This window comes from Procambarus clarkii, chromosome 81, assembly GCF_040958095.1.
Source record: "Procambarus clarkii isolate CNS0578487 chromosome 81, FALCON_Pclarkii_2.0, whole genome shotgun sequence".
Taxonomy (NCBI): Eukaryota; Metazoa; Arthropoda; class Malacostraca; order Decapoda; family Cambaridae; genus Procambarus; species Procambarus clarkii.
Window position 1 is genome coordinate 3,647,239 of NC_091230.1, and position 20,537 is coordinate 3,667,775.

General features: G+C 44.8%; 1 protein-coding gene across 1 annotated transcript in view; it reads right to left on the minus strand.

Annotated features, from left to right (window-relative positions):
* Window positions 1-1,953: 1,953 nt before the first annotated feature.
* LOC123747915 (tyrosine-protein phosphatase non-receptor type 7) overlaps window positions 1,954-20,537 on the minus strand; it is a 76,554-nt gene continuing 57,970 nt past the window's right edge. The window contains exon 5 of the mRNA XM_069315603.1: window positions 1,954-13,434. Coding sequence (XP_069171704.1) covers window positions 13,360-13,434 — 75 coding nt within the window. The 3' untranslated portion in view covers window positions 1,954-13,359. The remainder of the gene's footprint in view (window positions 13,435-20,537) is intronic.

Below are 20,537 nucleotides of genomic sequence, written 5' to 3' on the forward strand. Positions count from 1 at the left end.
GTAACTGGAAATATATCACATATGTACTAAATCATATTCAACATATTGACTTTAAGCATTAAGTCATATATGTGCTGTCTTGTGTGAGAACGGGTTGGTGGCGAGGTGTCCCATGGGCAGACCAGCACGGAGCATGAGTGACGAGGTGTCCCATGGGCAGACCAGCACGGAGCATGTGAGTCAGGTGTCCCATGGGCAGACCAGCACGGAGCATGTGTGGCGAGGTGTCCCATGGGCAGACCAGCACGGAGCATGTGTGGCGAGGTGTCCCATGGGCAGACCAGCACGGAGCATGTGTGGCGAGGTGTCCCATGGGCAGACCAGCACGGAGTATGTGTGGCGAGGTGTCTCATGGGCAGACCAGCACAGAGCATGTGTGGCGAGGTGTCCCATGGGCAGACCAGCACGGAGCATGAGTGGCGAGGTGTCCCATGGGCAGACCAGCACGGAGCACGTGAGTGAGGTGTCCCATGGTCAGACCAGCACGGAGCATGTGTGGCGAGGTGTCCCATGGTCAGACCAGCACGGAGCATGTGTGGCGAGGTGTCCCATGGGCACACCAGCACGGAGCATGTGTGGCGAGGTGTCCCATGGGCACACCAGCACAGAACATGTGTGGCGAGGTGTCCCATGGTCAGACCAGCACGGAGCATGTGTGGCGAGGTGTCCCATGGTCAGACCAGCACGGAGCATGTGTGGCCAGGTGTCCCATGGTCAGACCAGCACGGAGCATGTGTGGCGAGGTGTCCCATGGTCAGACCAGCACGGAGCATGTGTGGCCAGGTGTCCCATGGTCAGACCAGCACGGAGCATGTGTGGCCAGGTGTCCCATGGTCAGACCAGCACGGAGCATGTGTGGCCAGGTGTCCCATGGTCAGACCAGCACGGAGCATGTGTGGCCAGGTGTCCCATGGTCAGACCAGCACGGAGCATGTGTGGCCAGGTGTCCCATGATCAGACCAGCACGGAGCATGTGTGGCGAGGTGTCCCATGGTCAGACCAGCACGGAGCATGTGTGGCCAGGTGTCCCATGGTCAGACCAGCACGGAGCATGTGTGGCCAGGTGTCCCATGATCAGACCAGCACCGAGCATGTGTGGCGAGGGTGGGAGATGTATGACAACATAGAGTACTGACTCACACAAGAAGTAGAAGAACTTGATACAAAAGAGACCTAAAAGACAGCATCAGCAGCTAATAACACTCGACATATATATTAACCACAATGGTTGAAGATGCAACTGGTTCACGACACCCAGACCACTATATCGTCTCAAACTGTCTGATTGGTTATCGTAGCGGGTAAATGATCCGCCTGGGGGGGGGGTCACTGTATCTAATACAAAGATACATTTTATAATATATTTGGTATAATGAGAGCAGTAATTAAACACGACCATTATATTTTAACTTTTTAGTGAAGCCTTATTATGTGTTTATAGTAACTATGTACGTTATTATCTATGTTGTGATACTTTATACCCTATTCCTTCCCTGCGTCTCATCCCAAATCGTTATCGTGATCCCTTTCAAGTGCTATATAGTCGTAATGGCTTGGTGCTTTCTCATGATAGTTTCTTTCCCTTCTTTCATAACTATTCAATAATATTGTGGCATTGTCATATGACACCATAAATATGACACAATAAATGTCACCATATATATAATACCATACATACGGCACTATCAACACCTATATCTATAAAATAGATGGTGTATCCGTCCGTTTGCCGGGGCGACGTTGAAGGTGTTTGGTTAGTTCACCCAGGCCAGGGCTCAAACCCACAGGAAGGTGAAGCACGAGTCATGCTCACACTACACCACCAGGAACTGTCTTAGTGACGCTGCAATGTTCCACTACAGATTACTCTCTCTTGAACAGTTCTAATGTTCTATCTTTTCATCCGTGAAATGTATGTTTATTGAGGTGGAAAAGGTTCCAAATCATTCCATATGACAAGCATCATTTAATAACAAATAGGCATCATCAACATATATTTTATAAAAGAACCGCATTCAAGTGAAAAGGGACAATCATCATGTCAAATTTGTTCATTATATTATAAAAGTACATAAGCCAAATATGGTCTCATAAGAGACATGGCAACACCATCCGTTTGACACTACTATTTATTGTTAAATAATACTCCTTAACAGCAGCTTTAATTTGGCTTTACAAACACAAACATCATTATCTGAATTAGAGAACAAAATATGACTACAAATGTCAATAGTTTCATACAATGGAACATTTGTGAATAATAATTTCACATAAAAACTAGCACTTTAGTGCCTGCGGGTTGTAGCGCAAAATGAGCAGACACTTAAAGTCAACTAAAGTATTAATGGTAAATTATCTGTCAAATGATGTAAAATGAGAACAAAACAAAAGTCAAATTATAACTGAATGTTCCATTGGCACTATACCTCACCCTATTGGGTGAAATGGGGCACCAGCCTCAGGTAGGAAGAGGTTGGTGCCCCTGGTATATGGTCCTCGCTATATACCAGGGGAGGAACCTGAACTAAACAGAGTGCATAAGAACATAAGAACGAAGGTAACTGCAGAAGGCCTATTGGCTCATACGAGGCAGCTTCTATTTATATCTACAGTACAATAACTATCATCAGATATAAAATAATTGTTATTTAAATCAAGTAAACTTCTGTTAAGTTCGTCTTTTAGTGTATGAATATAAGTATAAGCACCAAGTTTGGTACACTTGTAAACCAAGTGTCCATACCAAAATGTACTGTCATATTAACCTTGTTTACATTATAAGATATATTATATGCCAGACTCCACTCACTCTATAATGCTCAGTAATGAGATACATTTAGTAATAATAATAATAATAATAATTTATACACAAGAAGGTACAATGGGTTGGTGAGATTACATAAGATTGGTATTTGTACATTCTAGCAAAGACACTAACACGCATGGCGTATCGGGGAGGTCCTTAATCTAACATATCAGGTAAGATGTACAGGAACATTGTAGCAAGGTTTTATATCAACATATAACTATAATATAAATTGACAGAGGTTATTACACTGGTGAAGATATATGTCTTAAATACTAATATTAGGGGAAGTGGGTAGTACAAGTTACAGTGGGAGTTTATTAGCCGTTAAATTATTGATTTCTGTAATGAACGACAAAGGTATTATAGACACACAAAATGGTTAACACAATTGATTGTCTTATCCAACAACCCAAAAAATACGAGGAAATATTCAAGGAAGATAATTTACAAACATAATCATTTTCTTTGTAACATTTCGAGTCATCATTTCTTATAATCTTCTGTGAACAGAGCAGTACAAATGAACACCATCACGTGTATATCAAGTGTGAACAAAACAGAACAAATGTACACCATCAAGTGTGAACAAAGCAGAACAAATGTACACCATCAAGTGTGAACAAAACAGAATAAATGTACACAATCAAGTGTACATCAAGTGTGAACAAAACAGAACAAATGTACACCATCAAGTGTGAACAAAGCAGAACAAATGTACACCATCAAGTGTGAACAAAACAGAATAAATGTACACAATCAAGTGTACATCAAGTGTGAACAAATCAGTACAAATGTACACCATCAAGTGTGAACAAAGCAGAACAAATGTACACAATCAAGTGTGAACAAAACAGAATAAATGTACACAATCAAGTGTACATCAAGTGTGAACAAATCAGTACAAATGTACACCATCAAGTGTGAACAAAACAGAACAAATGTACACAATCAAGTGTACATCAAGTGTGAACACAACAGAATAATCAAGTATACAAAAATGGTTAAATCTGGACTTTAAAACTTTTCCTGTCTACCTGGAGTTTCTCCGTCCAGACGGACACTTTCCTGTCTACCTGGAGTTTCACCGTCCAGACGGACACTTTCCTGTCTACCTGGAGTTTCACCGTCCAGACGGACACTTTCCTGTCTACCTGGAGTTTCACCGTCCAGACGGACACTTTCCTGTCTACCTGGAGTTTCACCGTCCAGACGGACACTTTCCTGTCTACCTGGAGTTTCTCCGTCCAGACGGACACTTTCCTGTCTACCTGGAGTTTCACCGTCCAGACGGACACTTTCCTGTCTACCTGGAGTTTCACCGTCCAGACGGACACTTTCCTGTCTACCTGGAGTTTCACCGTCCAGACGGACACTTTCTTAATTGTCTACCTGGAGTTTCACCGTCCAGACGGACACTTTCCTGTCTACCTGGAGTTTCTCCGTCCAGACGGACACTTTCCTGTCTACCTGGAGTTTCTCCGTCCAGACGGACACTTTCCTGTCTACCTGGAGTTTCTCCGTCCAGACGGACACTTTCCTGTCTACCTGGAGTTTCACCGTCCAGACGGACACTTTCCTGTCTACCTGGAGTTTCTCCGTCCAGGTGGACACTTTCCTGTCTACCTGGAGTTTCTCCGTCCAGGTGGACACTTTCCTGTCTACCTGGAGTTTCTCCGTCCAGGTGGACACTTTCCTGTCTACCTGGAGTTTCTCCGTCCAGACGGACACTTTCCTGTCTACCTGGAGTTTCTCCGTCCAGACGGACACTTTCCTGTCTACCTGGAGTTTCTCCAGGTAGTTCTAACACAACATTATATACAAGAAAAGTGAAACACTCAAAGTCATGAATATTAATTACCGTTACAACTTGTGGTCATGTATATCATACATAACCAACGGGGAATACATATACAACTTGTGGTCATGTATATCATACATAACCAACGGGGAATACATATACAACTTGTGGTTATGGATATCATACAAAACCAACGGGGAATACATATACATATATATGTCAGGGGGCGTAGCCAGGTTCAAAATTTCACCCACAAAAAGGCGCCATGACACAGCCCATGACACAGCAAAGCACTTTAAACACAATACATTTGTATTGGGTTTAAAATATAAACCAAAGGAAGATGAAGTTTTATAGGAAATGCATAATTGTTTTTTATATTTAAAAAGCTTTACAGTAAGCACATCAATGTCAAAACATAATAAATCATGCGTGTTATTCAATTATTTTAACTTCAAACACAAATTTTTTTTAATTAAGTATGAAGGGGAACTATCAGGGAAAAGCACCAAGTCATTACGACTATATAGCACTGGGAAGGGGTCAGGATAAGGATTTGGGATGGGACGGGGGGAAGGAATGGTGCCCAATCACTTGGACGGTCGGGGATTGAACGCCGACCTGCATGACGCGAGACCGTCGCTCTACCGTCAGCCCAAGTGGTTGGTCGTCATTAAGTATGAAAGAACTACAAGAGTTTCTTTCGTCTAGGCTTCAGTCCAGCAAATTGATCTATTACTTCATTATAATCCTCCTCAGTAGCCAACTCTCCTTTAATGGAGAGTAAAGGTAACCCAGACAATCCATCCTCACCAATATTATAACATAGGCTCGGAGTCAGTAAGGTCACACGTAGACCACTGAACTACGTGTTCGGGGTGTTCGTCTTCGTGAAGGTGTGTGTCAGCCAACTGAAGGATCGTTCCGCAACAGCGCTAGTTATTGGTAAGGTCAGATGATGTGGTACAGTGTGGATAGGTTATTGGTAAGGCCAGATGATGTGGTACAGTGTGGACAGGCTATTGGTAAGGTCAGATGATGTGATACAGTGTGGACAGGTTATTGGTAAGGTCAGATGATGTGGTACAGTGTGGACACGTTATTGGTAAGGTCAGAAGATGTAGTACAGTGTGGTTAGGTTATTGGTTAGGTCAGAGGATGTGGTACAGTATGGACAGGTTATTGGTAAGGTCAGATGATGTGGTACAGTGTGGACAGGTTATTGGTAAGGTCAGGTGGTGTGGTACAGTGTGGACAGGTTATTGGTAAGGTCAGATGATATGATACAGTGTGGACAGGTTATTGGTAAGGTCAGATGGTGTGGTACAGTGTGGACACGTTATTGGTAAGGTCAGATGATATGATACAGTGTGGACACGTTATTGGTAAGGTCAGATGATGTGGTACAGTATGGACAGGTTATTGGTAAGGTCAGATGGTGTGGTACAGTGTGGACAGGTTATTGGTAAGGTCAGATGGTGTGGTACAGTGTGGACACGTTATTGGTAAGGTCAGATGATATGATACAGTGTGGACACGTTATTGGTAAGGTCAGATGATGTGGTACAGTATGGACAGGTTATTGGTAAGGTCAGATGGTGTGGTACAGTGTGGACAGGTTATTGGTAAGGTCAGATGGTGTGGTACAGTGTGGACAGGTTATTGGTAAGGTCAGATGGTGTGGTACAGTATGGACAGGTTATTGGTAAGGTCAGATGATGTAGTACAGTGTGGACAGGTTATTGGTAAGGTCAGATGATGTAGTACAGTGTGGACAGGTTATTGGTAAAGCCAGATGACGTGGTACAGTGTGGACAGGTTGGGATAAATGGAACACATGTCATGGGTGATCATGAATTATTGTGCACTGTTGATGGTCAGTTTCTGGACACGATTGTGTCACACAGTTTGTGCTCATTATTTCTTTATATGAGTCATTGAATGAAAGTAACCTTCATACAATTCGAGCTTGATTGTCGGTGACGTCTGAGTACGGGTCTGCTTAAAGTTATAATTTCTTCACATTGTCTGCCTTGTCAAAATGCTTTGGATGTAAGAGCACTAAATTTGGGAGCCACGTTTATAAAATATTTAAATGTTTTTCCTTTTCTATTTATAACAGAATCTAAGGACACTAAGTAGGATTCAACCATGAACTTCTTTAGAGCACAAAATATTGCTTCGTCCACTGAAGTTTCATCATGGAATCTTTTTCTTTTGCGTTCTCTATGCTGTTTGTGTTCCGTGTTAATATCTTACTCTCCAGCCCCCCCCCCTCACTTGCTTCATTTTCAGCCCATTCAGCCTATTTAGATTCATAATCATTTTAGGCAAATGGGGGGATGCAACCCCACAACAAGCTAACTCTTGGGTACCTACTTACTGCTAGATGTACAGATGCATTAGGTGAAAAAAAATGTGCCCAACCAGCTGTGATGTCCACAATGGTTGAGAGCTGGCAGGATGGTCAGCTGGGATGTCCACAATGGCTGAGAGCTGACAGGATGGTCAGCTGTGATGTCCACAATGGCTGAGAGCTGACAGGATGGTCAGCTGTGATGTCCACAATGGCTGAGAGCTGACAGGATGGTCAGCTGTGATGTCCACAATGGTTGAGAGCTGACAGGGTGGTCAGCTGAGATGTCCACAATGGCTGAGAGCTGGCAGGATGGTCAGCTGAGATGTCCACAATGGCTGAGAGCTGACAGGATGGTCAGCTGAGATGTCCACAATGGCTGAGAGCTGACAGGATGGTCAGCAGTGATGTCCATAATGGCTGAGAGCTGACAGGATGGTCAGCTGAGATATCCACAATGGCTGAGAGCTAGCAGGATGGTCAGCTGAGATGTCCACAATGGCTGAGAGCTGGAAGGGTGGTCAGCTGAGATGTCCACAATGGCTGAGAGCTGGCAGGATGGTCAGCTGAGATGTCCACAATGGCTGAGAGCTGACAGGATGGTCAGCAGTGATGTCCATAATGGCTGAGAGCTGACAGGATGGTCAGCTGTGATGTCCACAATGGCTGAGAGCTGGTAGTGTGGTCAGCTGAGATGTCCACAATGGCTGAGAGCTGACAGGATGGTCAGCTGGGATGTCCACAATGGCTGAGAGCTGGAAGGGTGATCAGCTGAGATGTCCACAATGGCTGAGAGCTGACAGGAGGGTCAGCTGTGATGTCCACAATGGCTGAGAGCTGACAGGATGGTCAGCTGAGATGTCCACAATGGCTGAGAGCTGACAGGATGGTCAGCTGAGATGTCCACAATGGCTGAGAGCTGACAGGATGGTCAGCTGAGATGTCCACAATGGCTGAGAGCTATTAGGGTGGTCAGCTGAGATGTCCACAGTAGTAGAGATGACGACTAAGCTATAATTTTTGTTTTGGGGCCCGGAAAATAAACCCCTTACCAGGGAGTGTCTGTTTTTTGGAAAGTGATCGTTGCGGTCATAAAGAATTCCTGTAGAAGTAATTCAGGTAAAAAAAAATTCTCCTTAGCCTCACCGGATTGAACGAACTTTGGAAAATGACTGCTGCAGTCTTAAAGGATTCTTATGGGATAAATTTAAGACAAAAGTCAACGCTGCATTCTTAAAGAATTCTTATGGGAGAAATTCAAAATTTTTCAGAGTTCAGTTTTATAAAAATATTTCAGAGTTCATATAATTGTAGAAGTTTATTTAAGAGTTTAAACCGAAATTTCTCAAAAGAAAATTTTCTGAGAATATGTTCATAGAAGTTAAGGAAAATAAATATCTTTGCAGTGACTTAGTTTTATATCCAGTTCCAGCTGTTTGACCCATTTAAGACCGAATTTCATTGTAGTCCAGTTGAAGACCAAAATAATTTCAGAGACCAGTTAAGACCGAAAATTTGTCAGAGTCGAGTTTAGGACCAAAATAAATTCGGAGATAATTTTATGACTGAAATTTGACAGAAACCAGTTGAAGACCGAATTTCCTCAGAGTTCCTTTTAAGACCGAAATATGGCAGAATCTAGTTTAAGACCGAAATTTGACAGAGTTAATTTTAAGACCAAAATTAGTTAGAGACCATTTCAAGACCGAAATTTGTCACAGACCAGTTTAAGACTGAAATTTTTCAGTTTTAATCCTCGTGGTATTCTTTGAGAGTTCATATGAATTTAGTTAAACTCTACCAACCTGAGCAGATATTTTTTAAAAAGTTCATCAGATATTAGCTCTTGGACCCAGCTCTATGAATTTACAAATGTAGTTTTACTACTAATCACCAAATTTTAGCCAAATATTCATCAAATATGTCCAAACACAACAAACAAATAAACTATATATCTGAAAGGTTAGGTTAAGGGCAAAGAATAAGAACAAATTATATAAAACCCAATAAATACACTAAGATCAGAAAGAGGTCAAGTTAAAGGTGAATAATAAGAACAAATTATATAAAGCATAATGAATATAACTTATGAACAACATGATGAACTTTAAGTAAAAAAGGTAAAAAGTGCTTAAACTGACATCTTTAATTTTAACAAATATCCCTTTAAATGATATAACACCCTATTTTAGCAATTATCCCTTGAAACGAATAAATTCCTTTATAATACAAAATCTTTTGAAATGCTTAAACATGCCATCTCTAACAAATAACACTTAAAATGCATAACCCTCTAATTGAGAATCTAACCTTTAAAATAAACAAATGAATATGAGACATTGATTGACGAAACATAAGTGTCCTGCAGGAATTATATATACAACTGTCAAGAATTGTAACTTTACTGTATTAATTGGTTAAAAATATAAAACTTAAGATAGGTTATTGAATAAATGGACTCTATGCTTGGGACTTAAACCTAAGAGAGACGAATGAGAAGACTTAGTTTGATAAATGTATTAAGGAAGTTTCTAAAAGACTAGATGTCATAAGTAGACATTCCTATAAACTATTTGAAAAGTATGAGGACATATAAAATAGGTAAAAGTTAGGTGGGGGGCGTGTGATAAGCTAAGATGTACATAAAACACTGGGTAGATAGTGTATAAGTCAAAGATATATGGGATTAAGGATAGGTTAGGTTAGGGTTGGTTAGGTTAAGGTTGTTGGGTTAGGTTAGGGAAGGATGCTTAAACAATACCTTACAAGGAATAATAGAGATTGCAAGCAGAGGGAAAGAGTAATAAGAAGGGGTAAGATAAGATAAGATAGTTGGACATCCTTTTTTATGTTCTGAAATTAGTATATGTGTAAGAAGTTCTCAAAGCGTCTAAGTGTTAGCAAGATCTATGCTAGTTTGTCTAAATTTATGTAGTTGTGCTAGTTTGAGAGAGTTTGTGAGTGAACTGAGTTTTTGTATAAGATTCGTAAAATTGCAATTGTGTAAGTTTCTACATGATCTGTATATAAGGAAGAGTTCATACGTGTAGGGAAAGTTCGTGTAAGAGTGCGTGAGTTTTATCAGAGCTGAAGGAATTTCTGGGGGAATAAATGGAAAAGTGATGTTTTAGAGCGAATAAGATGATTCTTAGGTTATCTTGAGGTTAACTTGAGATGATTTCGGGGCTTTTAGTGTCCCCGCGGCCCGGTCCTCGACCAGGCCTCCACCCCCAGGAAGCAGCCCGTGACAGCTGACTAACACCCAGGTACCTATTTTACTGCTAGGTAACAGGGGCATAGGGTGAAAGAAGCTCTGCCCATTGTTTCTCGCCGGCGCCTGGGATCGAACCCAGGACCACAGGATCACAAGTCCAGTGTGCTGTCCGCTCGGCCGACCGGCTCCCAGGTTAAGTTACATTATGCAGGAGAAGGAAAGTAATTTAAGAACAGTTCAGTTAAGTTAGCAAGTTATGCAAGTTAGGTTGGGTTAGGTTATGTAAGGGAAGTTATGTTGTGTAAGTTATGTTATGTGAGTTAGTTTATGTAAGTTACATTAAGTGGGGGAGGTTAGGAAGGTGAGGGCAGATAAATTATGTTATGTTCTGTAAGTTAAGTTAATAAGTTACATATGTTGGTTAGGTCAGGATGAGTAAGTTATATCATATATGATAGTTTATGTAAGTTACATCATGTAGAATAAGTTAGGTAATGGAAGTTACGTTGTGTAAGTTATGTTATGAAAAGTTAGATTGGGATAGGTTACTTCCTTATTATTTGGCTTATTATTATGATGAGTTAGGTAAATCAGCATAGTAAAAGTTACATTGGGTATGCTAAGTTACGTAAGTTAGGTTATTTCAAGTTGGGTAAGTTAGTTCAGATAGGGAGGAATTGGTAAGTTAGAATAAGTAAGTTTAGGTTAGGTTTGGCTAGTACAGGTAAGTCAAGTTAGTTAGGGTTAGGTTAGGTTAGGTTATGTAAGTTAAGTTAGTAAGTTGGGTTATAGAAGTTACGTCAGGTAGGGGAGGTTATAGGTTAGTTTAGGTTAAGTTAGGTTGGGTTGGGTTAGGTAGGATGATGCAGAGTTGTTCAGAGAACAGTTTTAAGATAAAGTGGCTACTAAATATATATTTGAACAGAATAATTAATAATCAGAAATGCAAGTTTGTTATGAAAAGGTGAACAAGTTACGTAAAGAGCCGTGTTTTATGGCATATTCAATGTTAATAACAAGTTTTAATTGTAAACGTCTTAGTGAACTGGTACTACTACATAAAAGTCAGTTATTTATTTTTACTTGAAGGATAAGTTTATTAACACATAACGTTTGCACTTGTTTAGTTTGAATAATACTTAAAGTTGTTTGAGGCTACATAATGCTGTGTCTTAGTTTACATATGTTTTGAAAAGTTGTCCTTCACTACGTATTTATTGAATGAAGAACAATGTTTGTTACACTTGAGAGAGTATGTGATGCTTGAAGAAGTCCTAGAGAGTAATTCTTTTATATAAATTCGTGTTAAAGACTGCAAATGACAATTAAAATGATTTTGGGACATATTATTGTCTTGGAGAGATTCTTACAAGGACGAAGATGTCTTAGAAAGTTTATTTGATGTTTATTTGATGAACGAAGGTGAGTTAGAGAATAACTTTGATGAGGGGGGTGGGGGAAGTAAGGGAGGGGAAAGGTAAGGGAGGGGAAGGCAAGAGGTAAGGGGTGAAGGAGATAAGACAGAGGATGGAGACGGGGTGGGGGAATGGAGAGAGAGAGAGGGGGAGGTATGGAAGGAGTAAGGTGTGGAGGAGGGTTAGGGGGTGGGGGAAGATAAGGAAGAGATAAGGTGTATTAGGACCGTCTGATTATTACCTTGTTAGGGATTATTTACATAGCTGAATAAACAAAAGTATTGAAGGAGAGGATTTGGTTACTTTAATGAGGTGATAGGCTGGAGCAGGTCTTGGGCTGAAATACTAAGTTTGATGAATATTAAACTAAGGTAGAGGATGGGAGTTGACGCTCGATAAGGGTTTTGATTTTATTTACTACATCTGAAATTTGACTGTTTTAAATTTCAGGGTAATTAGACGGGTAGTGAAGAAGATATCTGTGTAAAGTAAGATAGGGGACAAGAGCCAGAGCTCGGTAATTCCTTTGATCTATTTTACTACATACGAAATATAGCGGTCCTAAATCTCGAGAATACTTGGATATTTATTGGATACTAACGAAGTTACATAAGTAAAGTAAGGCGAAGAGAGGAGCTAGAACTTAGTTATTGACTTGATCTCTTTTACCGAGTCCAAAAGACAGGGGGGTTTAAATCTCAGGGAGATTGAACTGATAGTATTGAATCTACGAGAGGGGACTAATGCGTAAACAGGAGTAGAACGAGGTTACTGATTTGATCTTATTTACTATGAGGGTATAATTGGGCTATTAGTAGTGAAACTACTCTTATAAACGTATAGAGCTGAGTCCAAGCACTAGTATCTGATAAACTTTTAACAGATATCTGCTGAAGTTGGTTCAGTTTAATTATATCCATAAGAAATCTTAACAAATACAGCGAGGATTAAAAACTCTGAAAAAAAATCGGTCTTAAAATGGTCTCTGTCAAATTTAGGTCTTAAAATGGTCTGTCATATTTTGATCTTCAACTGGTCTTTGAAAAATTTTAGTCTTAAAATGGATTCTGAAGAAATTCGGTCTTAGATGGGTGAAACAGCTGTAAATTGAAATAAAACTATAAGTCACTGCTAAGATGTCTATTTTCCTAAACAAACTTCTATGAACATACTCTCAGAAAATGGTCTTTTGAAAAATTTCAGTCTTAAACTCTTAAATAAACTTCCACGATTACATAAACTCTGAAATATTTTTATAAAATTGAACTCTGAAAAAAATTTAAATTTCCCCTAAAAGAATTCTTTAAGAACGCAGCGGTGACTTTTGTTTGGAATTTATCCCATAAAAATCCTTTAAGACCATATCAGTCATTATCCAAAATTCGCTCAATCCCATGAGGCACAGCAGTCATTTTTTGACCTAAATTAATTACATAAGAACTCTTTAAGACTGCAGCAGCCATTTTCACCAAAAAACAAACACTCCCGGGTATGGAATCTACTTTCCGGGATCCAAAAAAAAAATAAAAAATTACAGCTAAATCGTCATTCCTACTGTCCACAATGGCAAAGAGCTGGCAGGGTGGTCAGCTGAGATATCTATAGTGGCTGAGGGCTGCAGGGTAGTCAGCTGAGACATCCATAGTGGGTGAGAGCTGGCGCAGTATTCAATCAAGCTGCCACAGAGGTTGAGGAATGGATGGGTGTTCAGCCAAGGGGTTTCCACGTGGTTGAAGACTGCCAAGAAGGTGAAGATTTGCGGGAAGATCAAGTGAAGTTTTTATAAACATTGAAGGCGTTGAGGTAGCAGATGGCCGCCGTGTGCAGGAAGTCGTACTGTTCCTGTGGAGTTTATACCACACATTATCTCATGTCATTTATACATTTCCTTCCCCGTCACCAAACATAATACAACAGGGGTCGGTATTTTCATGTGAACTGCCAATTTACTATACATATATAAAATTTTATTCTAAATTATTACCTTACACCAAAGAATTATTGAGCATTAACCCAAAGCCTTAAGACCTTTACAAGACTGAGCTCATCAACCGATCATCACAGTGCATTATTTAGCGGCATCAACAAACTTTCCTCTTAATGTTTTACCTTAGGAAGATCAATGTAAAACATCTCCATGTAACCTTCTGAAGAAGGAGCGGTCACACAGTGTGGGAGAGTGGTCACACAGTGTGGGAGAGTGGTCACACAGTGTGGGAGAGTGGTCACACAGTGTGGGAGAGTGGTCACACAGTGTGGGAGAGTGGTCACACAGTGAGAGGAGAGTGGTCACACAGTGTGGGAGAGTGGTCATACAGTGTGGGAGAGTGGTCACACAGTGTGGGAGAGTGGTCACACAGTGAGAGGAGAGTGGGAACCAGTGTGGGAGAGTGGTCACACAGTGTGGGAGAGTGGTCACACAGTGAGAGGAGAGTGGTCACACAGTGTGGGTGATTGGTCACACAGTGTGGGAGAGTGGTCACACAGTGTGGGAGAGTGGTCACACAGTGTGGGAGAGTGGTCACACAGTGTGGGAGAGTGGTCACACAGTGTGGGAGAGTGGTCACACAGTGTGGGAGTGGTCACACAGTGTGGGAGAGTGGTCACACAGTGTGGGAGAGTGGTCACACAGTGTGGGAGAGTGGTCACACAGTGTGGGAGAGTGGTCACACAGTGTAGGAGAGTGTTCACACAGTGTGGGAGAGTGGTCACACAGTGTAGGAGAGTGTTCACACAGTGTGGGAGAGTGTTCACACAGTGTGGGAGAGTGGTCACAGTGTGGGAGAGTGGTCACACAGTGTGGGAGAGTGGTCACACAGTGAGAGGAGAGTGGTCACACAGTGTGGGAGAGTGGTCACACAGTGTGGGAGAGTGGTCACACAGTGTGGGAGAGTGGTCACACAGTGTGGGAGACTGGTCACACAGTATGGGAGAGTGGTCACACAGTGTAGGAGAGTGTTCACACAGTGTGGGAGAGTGGTCACACAGTGTAGGAGAGTGTTCACACAGTGTGGGAGAGTGTTCACACAGTGTGGGAGAGTGGTCACAGTGTGGGAGAGTGGTCACACAGTGTGGGAGAGTGGTCACACAGTGTGGGAGAGTGGTCACACAGTGTGGGAAAGTGGTCACACAGTGTAGGAGAGTGTTCACACAGTGTGAGAGTGTTCACACAGTGTGGGAGAGTGGTCACACAGTGTGGGAGAGTGGTCACACATTGTGGGAGAGTGGTCACACAGTGTGGGAAAGTGGTCACACAGTGTGGGAGAGTGTTCACACAGTGTGGGAGAGTGGTCACACAGTGTGGGAGAGTGGTCACACAGTGTGGGAGAGTGGTCACACAGTGTGGGAGAGTGGTCACACAGTGTGGGAGAGTGTTCACACAGTGTGGGAGAGTGTTCACACAGTGTGGGAGAGTGGTCACACAGTGTGGGAGAGTGGTCACACAGTGAGAGGAGAGTGGTCACACAGTGTGGGAGAGTGGTCACACAGTGTGGGAGAGTGGTCACACAGTGTGGGAGAGTGGTCACACAGTGTGGGAGAGTGGTCACACAGTGTGGGAGAGTGGTCACACAGTGTGGGAGAGTGGTCACACAGTGTGGGAGAGTGGTCACACAGTGTGGGAGAGTGGTCACACAGTGTGGGAGAGTGGTCACACAGTGTGGAAGAGTGGGCCCACAGTGAGAGGAGAGTGGTCACACAAAGTGGGAGAGTGGTCACACAGTGAGAGGAGAGTGGTCACACAGTGAGAGGAGAGTGGTCACACAATGCGGGAGAGTGGTCACACAGTGAGAGGAGAGTGGTCACACAGTGAGAGGAGAGTGGTCACACAATGTGGGAGAGTGGTCACACAGTGGGAGAAGAGTAGTCACACAGTGAGAGGAGAGTGGTCACACAGTGTGGGAGAGTTGCCACACAGTGTGGGGGAGTGGTCACACAGAGTGGGAGAGTGATCACACAGTGTGGGTGAGTGGTCACACAGTGAGAGGAGAGTGGTCACACAGTGAGAGGAGAGTGGTCACACAGTGAGAGGACAGTGGGAACACAGTGTGGGAGAGTGGTCACACATTGTGGGAGAGTGGTCACACAGTCAGAGAAGAGTAGTCACACAGTGAGAGGAGAGTGATCACACAGTGTGGGAGAGTGGTCACACAGTGAGAGGAGAGTGGGAACACAGTGTGGGAGAGTGGTCACACAGTGTGGGAGAATGGTCACATAGTGAGAAAAGAGTCGTCACACGGTGAGAGGAGAGTGGTCACACAGTGTGGGAGAGTTGTCACACAGTGTGGGGGAGTGGTCACACAGAGTGGGAGAGTGATCACACAGTGTGGGAGAGTGGTCACACAGTGTGGGGAAGTGGTCACACAGTGGTGGAGAGTGGTCACTCAGTGTGAGGGAGTGATCACACAGTGTGGGAGAGTGGTCACACAGTGTGGGAGAGTGATCACACAGTGTGGGAGAGTGGTCACACAGTGTGGAGGAGTGGTCACACTATGTGGGAGAGTGGTCACACAGTGTGGGAGAGTGGTCACACAGTGAGACGGGAGTGGTCACACAGTGTGGAAGAATGGTCAAACAGTGAGAGAGTGGTCACACAATGAGAGGAGAGTGGTCACACAGTGTGGAAGAGTGGTCACATAGTGTGGGAGAGTGGTCACACATTGAGAGGAGAGTTATCACACAGTGTGGGAGAGTGGTCACATAGTGTGGGAGAGAGGTCACACAGCGTGGGGGAGTGGTCACACAGTGAGAGGAGAGTGGTCACACAGTGTGGAAGAGTGGTCACATAGTGTGGGAGAGTGGTCACACATTGAGAGGAGAGTTATCACACAGTGTGGGAGAGTGGTCACACAGTGTGGGAGAGAGGTCACACAGCGTGGGGGAGTGGTTACACAGTGAGAGGAGAGTGGTCACACAGTGTGGGAGAGAGGTCACACGGTGTGGGAGAGTGGTCACACAGTGAGAGGAGAGTGGTCACACAGTGTGGGAGAGTGGTCACACAGTGTGGGAGAATGGTCACACAGTGTGGGAGAGTGGACACACAGTGTGGGAGAGTGATCACACAGTGTGGGGAAGTGGTCACCCAGTGAGAGGAGAGTGGTCACACAGTGTGGGAGAGTTATCACACAATGTGGGAGAGTGGTAACACAGTGTGGGAGAGTGGTCACACAGTGTGGGAGAGTGATCACACAGTGAGAGGAGAGTGGTCACACAGTGTGGGAAAGTGGTTACACAGTGAGAGGAGAGTGGTCACACAGTGAGAGGAGAGTGAACACACAGTGAGAAGAGAGTGATCACACAGTGTGGGAGAGTGGTCACACAGTGTGGGAGAGTGGTCACACACTGAGAAGAGAGTGAACACACAGTGAGAAGAGAGTGATCACACAGTGTGGGAGAGTGGTCACAGAGTGTGGGAGAGTGGTCATACAGTGTGGGAGAAGGGTCACACAGTGTGGGGGAGTGGTCACACAGTGTGGGAGAGAGGTCACACAGTGTGGGAAAAGAGAGTGGTCACACAGTGTGGGAGAAGAGAGAAAGTGTTCACACAGTGTGGGAGAAGAGAGAGTGGTCACACAGTGTGGGAGAAGAAAGAGTGTTCACACAGTGTGGGGGAGAGGTCACAAAGTGTGGGAGAATATGGAGTGGTCACACAGTGTGAGAGAGGAGAGAGTGGTCACACAGTGTGAGAGAAGAGAGAAAGTGTTCACACAGTGTGGGAGAAGAGAGAGTGGTCACACAGTGTAGGAGAAGAAAGAGTGTTCACACAGTGTTGGTGAGTGGTCACACAGTGTGGGAGAGTGATCACACAGTGTGGGAGAGTGGTCACACAGTGTGGAGGAGTGGTCACACTATGTGGGAGAGTGGTCACACAGTGTGGGAGAGTGGTCACACAGTGAGACGGGAGTGGTCACACAGTGTGGGAGAATGGTCAAACAGTGAGAGAGTGGTCACACAGTGAGAGGAGATTGGTCACACAGTGTGGAAGAGTGGTCACATAGTGTGGGAGAGTGGTCACACATTGAGAGGAGAGTTATCACACAGTGTGGGAGAGTGGTCACACAGTGTGGGAGAGAGGTCACACAGCGTGGGAGAGTGGTCACACAGTGAGAGGAGAGTGGTCACACAGTGTGGGAGAGAGGTCACACGGTGTGGGAGAGTGGTCACACAGTGAGAGGAGAGTGGTCACATAGTGTGGGAGAGTGGTCACACAGTGAGAGGAGAGTGGGAACCAGTGTGGAAGAGTTATCACACAGTGTGGGAGAATGGTCACACAGTGTGGGAGAGTGGTCACACATTGTGGGAGAGTGGACACACAGTGCGGGAGAGTGATCACATAGTGTGGGGAAGTGGTCACCCAGTGAGAGGAGAGTGGTCACACAGTGTGGGAGAGTTATCACACAATGTGGAAGAGTGGTAACACAGTGTGGGAGAGTGGTCACAAAGTGTGGGAGAGTGATCACACAGTGAAAGGAGAGTGGTCACACAGTGTGGGAAAGTGGTCACACAGTGAGAGGAGAGTGGTCACACAGTGAGAGGAGAGTGGTCACACAGTGAAAGGAGAGTGGTCACACAGTGTGGGAGAGTTGTCACACAGTGTGGGAGAAAGATCACACAGTGTGGGAGAGTGGTCACACACTGAGAAGAGAGTGAACACACAGTGAGAAGAGAGTGGTCACACAGTGTGGGAGAGTGGTCATACAGTGTGGGAGAAGGGTCACACATTGTGGGGGAGTGGTCACACAGTGTGGGAGAGAGGTCACACAGTGTGGGAAAAGAGAGAGTGGTCACACAGTGTGGGAGAAGAGAGAAAGTGTTCACACAGTGTGGGAGAAGAGAGAGTGGTCACACAGTGTGGGAGAAGAAAGAGTGTTCACACAGTGTGGGGGAGAGGTCACAAAGTGTGGGAGAAGATAGAGTGGTCACACAGTGTGAGAGAAGAGAGTGGTCACACAGTGTGGGAGATGAGAGAAAGTGTTCACACAGTGTGGGAGAAGAGAGAGTGGTCACACAGTGTGGGAGAAGAAAGAGTGTTCACACAGTGTGGGGGAGAGGTCACAAAGTGTGGGAGAAGATGTAGTGGTCACACAGTGGTGGAGAAGAGAGAGTGGTCACACTGTTTTGGAGAAGAGAGAGTGGTCACACAGCGTGGGGGAGCGGTAACACAGTGTGGGAGAAGAGAGAGTGGTCACACAGTGTGGGAGAAGAGAGAGTGGTCATACAGTGCGGGAGAAAAGAGAGTGGTCACACAGTATGGGTGAAGAGAGAGTGGTCACACAGTGTGGGAGAAGAGAGAGTGGTCACACAGTGTGGGAGAGTGGTCACACAGTGTGGGAGAGTGTTCACACAGTGAGAGGAGAGTGGTCACACAGTGTGGGCGAGAGGTCACACAGTGTGGGAGAGTGTTCACACAGTGAGAGGAGAGTGGTCACACAGTGTGGGAGAGTTTTTACACAGTGAGAGGAGAGTGGTCACACAGTGTGGGAGAGTGGTCACACAGTGAGAGGAGAGTGGGCACACAGTGAGAGGAGAGTGGTCACACAGTATGGGAGAGTGGTCACACAGTGTGGGAGAGTGGTCACACGGTGTGGGAGAGTGGTCACATAGTGTGAGAGAAGAGGGAGTGGTCACACAGTGTGCGAGAAGGGAGAGTGGTTACACATTGTGGGAAAAGAGAGAGTGGTCACACAGTGTGGGAGAAGAGAGAGTGTTTACACAGTGTGGGAAAAGAGAGAGTGGTCACATAGTGTGGGAGAAGAGAGAGTGGTCACACAGTGTGGGAGAAGAGAGAGTGGTCACACAGTGAGGGAGAACAGAGAGTGTTTACACAGTCTGGGAGAAGAGAGAAAGTGTTCACACAGTGTGGGAGAAGAGAGAGTGGTCACATAGTGTTGGTGAAGAGAGAGTGTTCACACAGTGTGAGAAAAGAGGGAGTGGTCACAAAATGTGGGAGAAGAGAGATTGGTCACATAGTGTGGGAGAAGAGAGAGTGGTCGCACAGTGTGGGGGGGTGCGGTCACGCAGTGTGGGAGAAGAGGGAGTGGTCACACAGTGATAGGAGAGTGCTCACACATTGATAGGAGAGTGGTCACACAGTGTGGGAGTGGTCACACAGTGTGGGAGAAGAGGGAGTGGTCACACAGTGTGGGAGAAGAGAGAGTGGTTATTCAGTGTGGTTGAAGAGAGAGTGGTCACACAGTCTGGGAGAAGAGAGATTGGTCACACAGTGTGGTAGAAGAGAGAGTGGTCACACAGTGTGGGAGAAGAGAGATGGGTCACATAGTGTGGGAGAAGAGAGAGTGGTCACACAGTGTGGGGGGGGGGCGGTCACACAGTGTGGGAGAAGAGGGAGTGGTCACACAGTGATAGGAGAGTGGTCACACAGTGTGGGAGTGGTCACACAGTGTGCGAGAAGAGGGAGTGGTTATACAGTGTGGGAGAAGAGAGAATGTTCACACAGTGTGCGAGAAGAGGTAGTGGTCACACTTTGTGGGAGAAGAGAGAGTGGTTACAGTGTGGCAGAAGAGAGAGTGTTCACACAGTGTGGGAGAAGAGAGAAAGTGTTCACACAGTTTGGGAGAAGAGAGAGTGGTCACACAGTGTGGGAGAAGAGAGAGTGGTCACACAGTGTGGGAGAAGAGTGGTCACACAGTGTGGGAGAAGAGTGGTCACACAGTGTGGGGGAGTGGTCACACAGTGTGGTAGAGTGGTCACACAGTGTGGAAGGGTGTTTACACAGTGAGAGGAGAGTGGGCACACAGTGAGAGGAGAGTGGTAACAGTGGGAGAGAGTGGTCACACAGTGGGGGAGAGTGGTCACACAGTTCGGGAGAGTGGTCACACAGTGTGGGAGAGTGGTCACACAGTGTGGGAGAGTAGTCACACAAGTGAGAGGAGAGTGGTCACACAGTAAGAGGAGTGTGGTCACACAGTGTGCGAGAGTGTTCACAC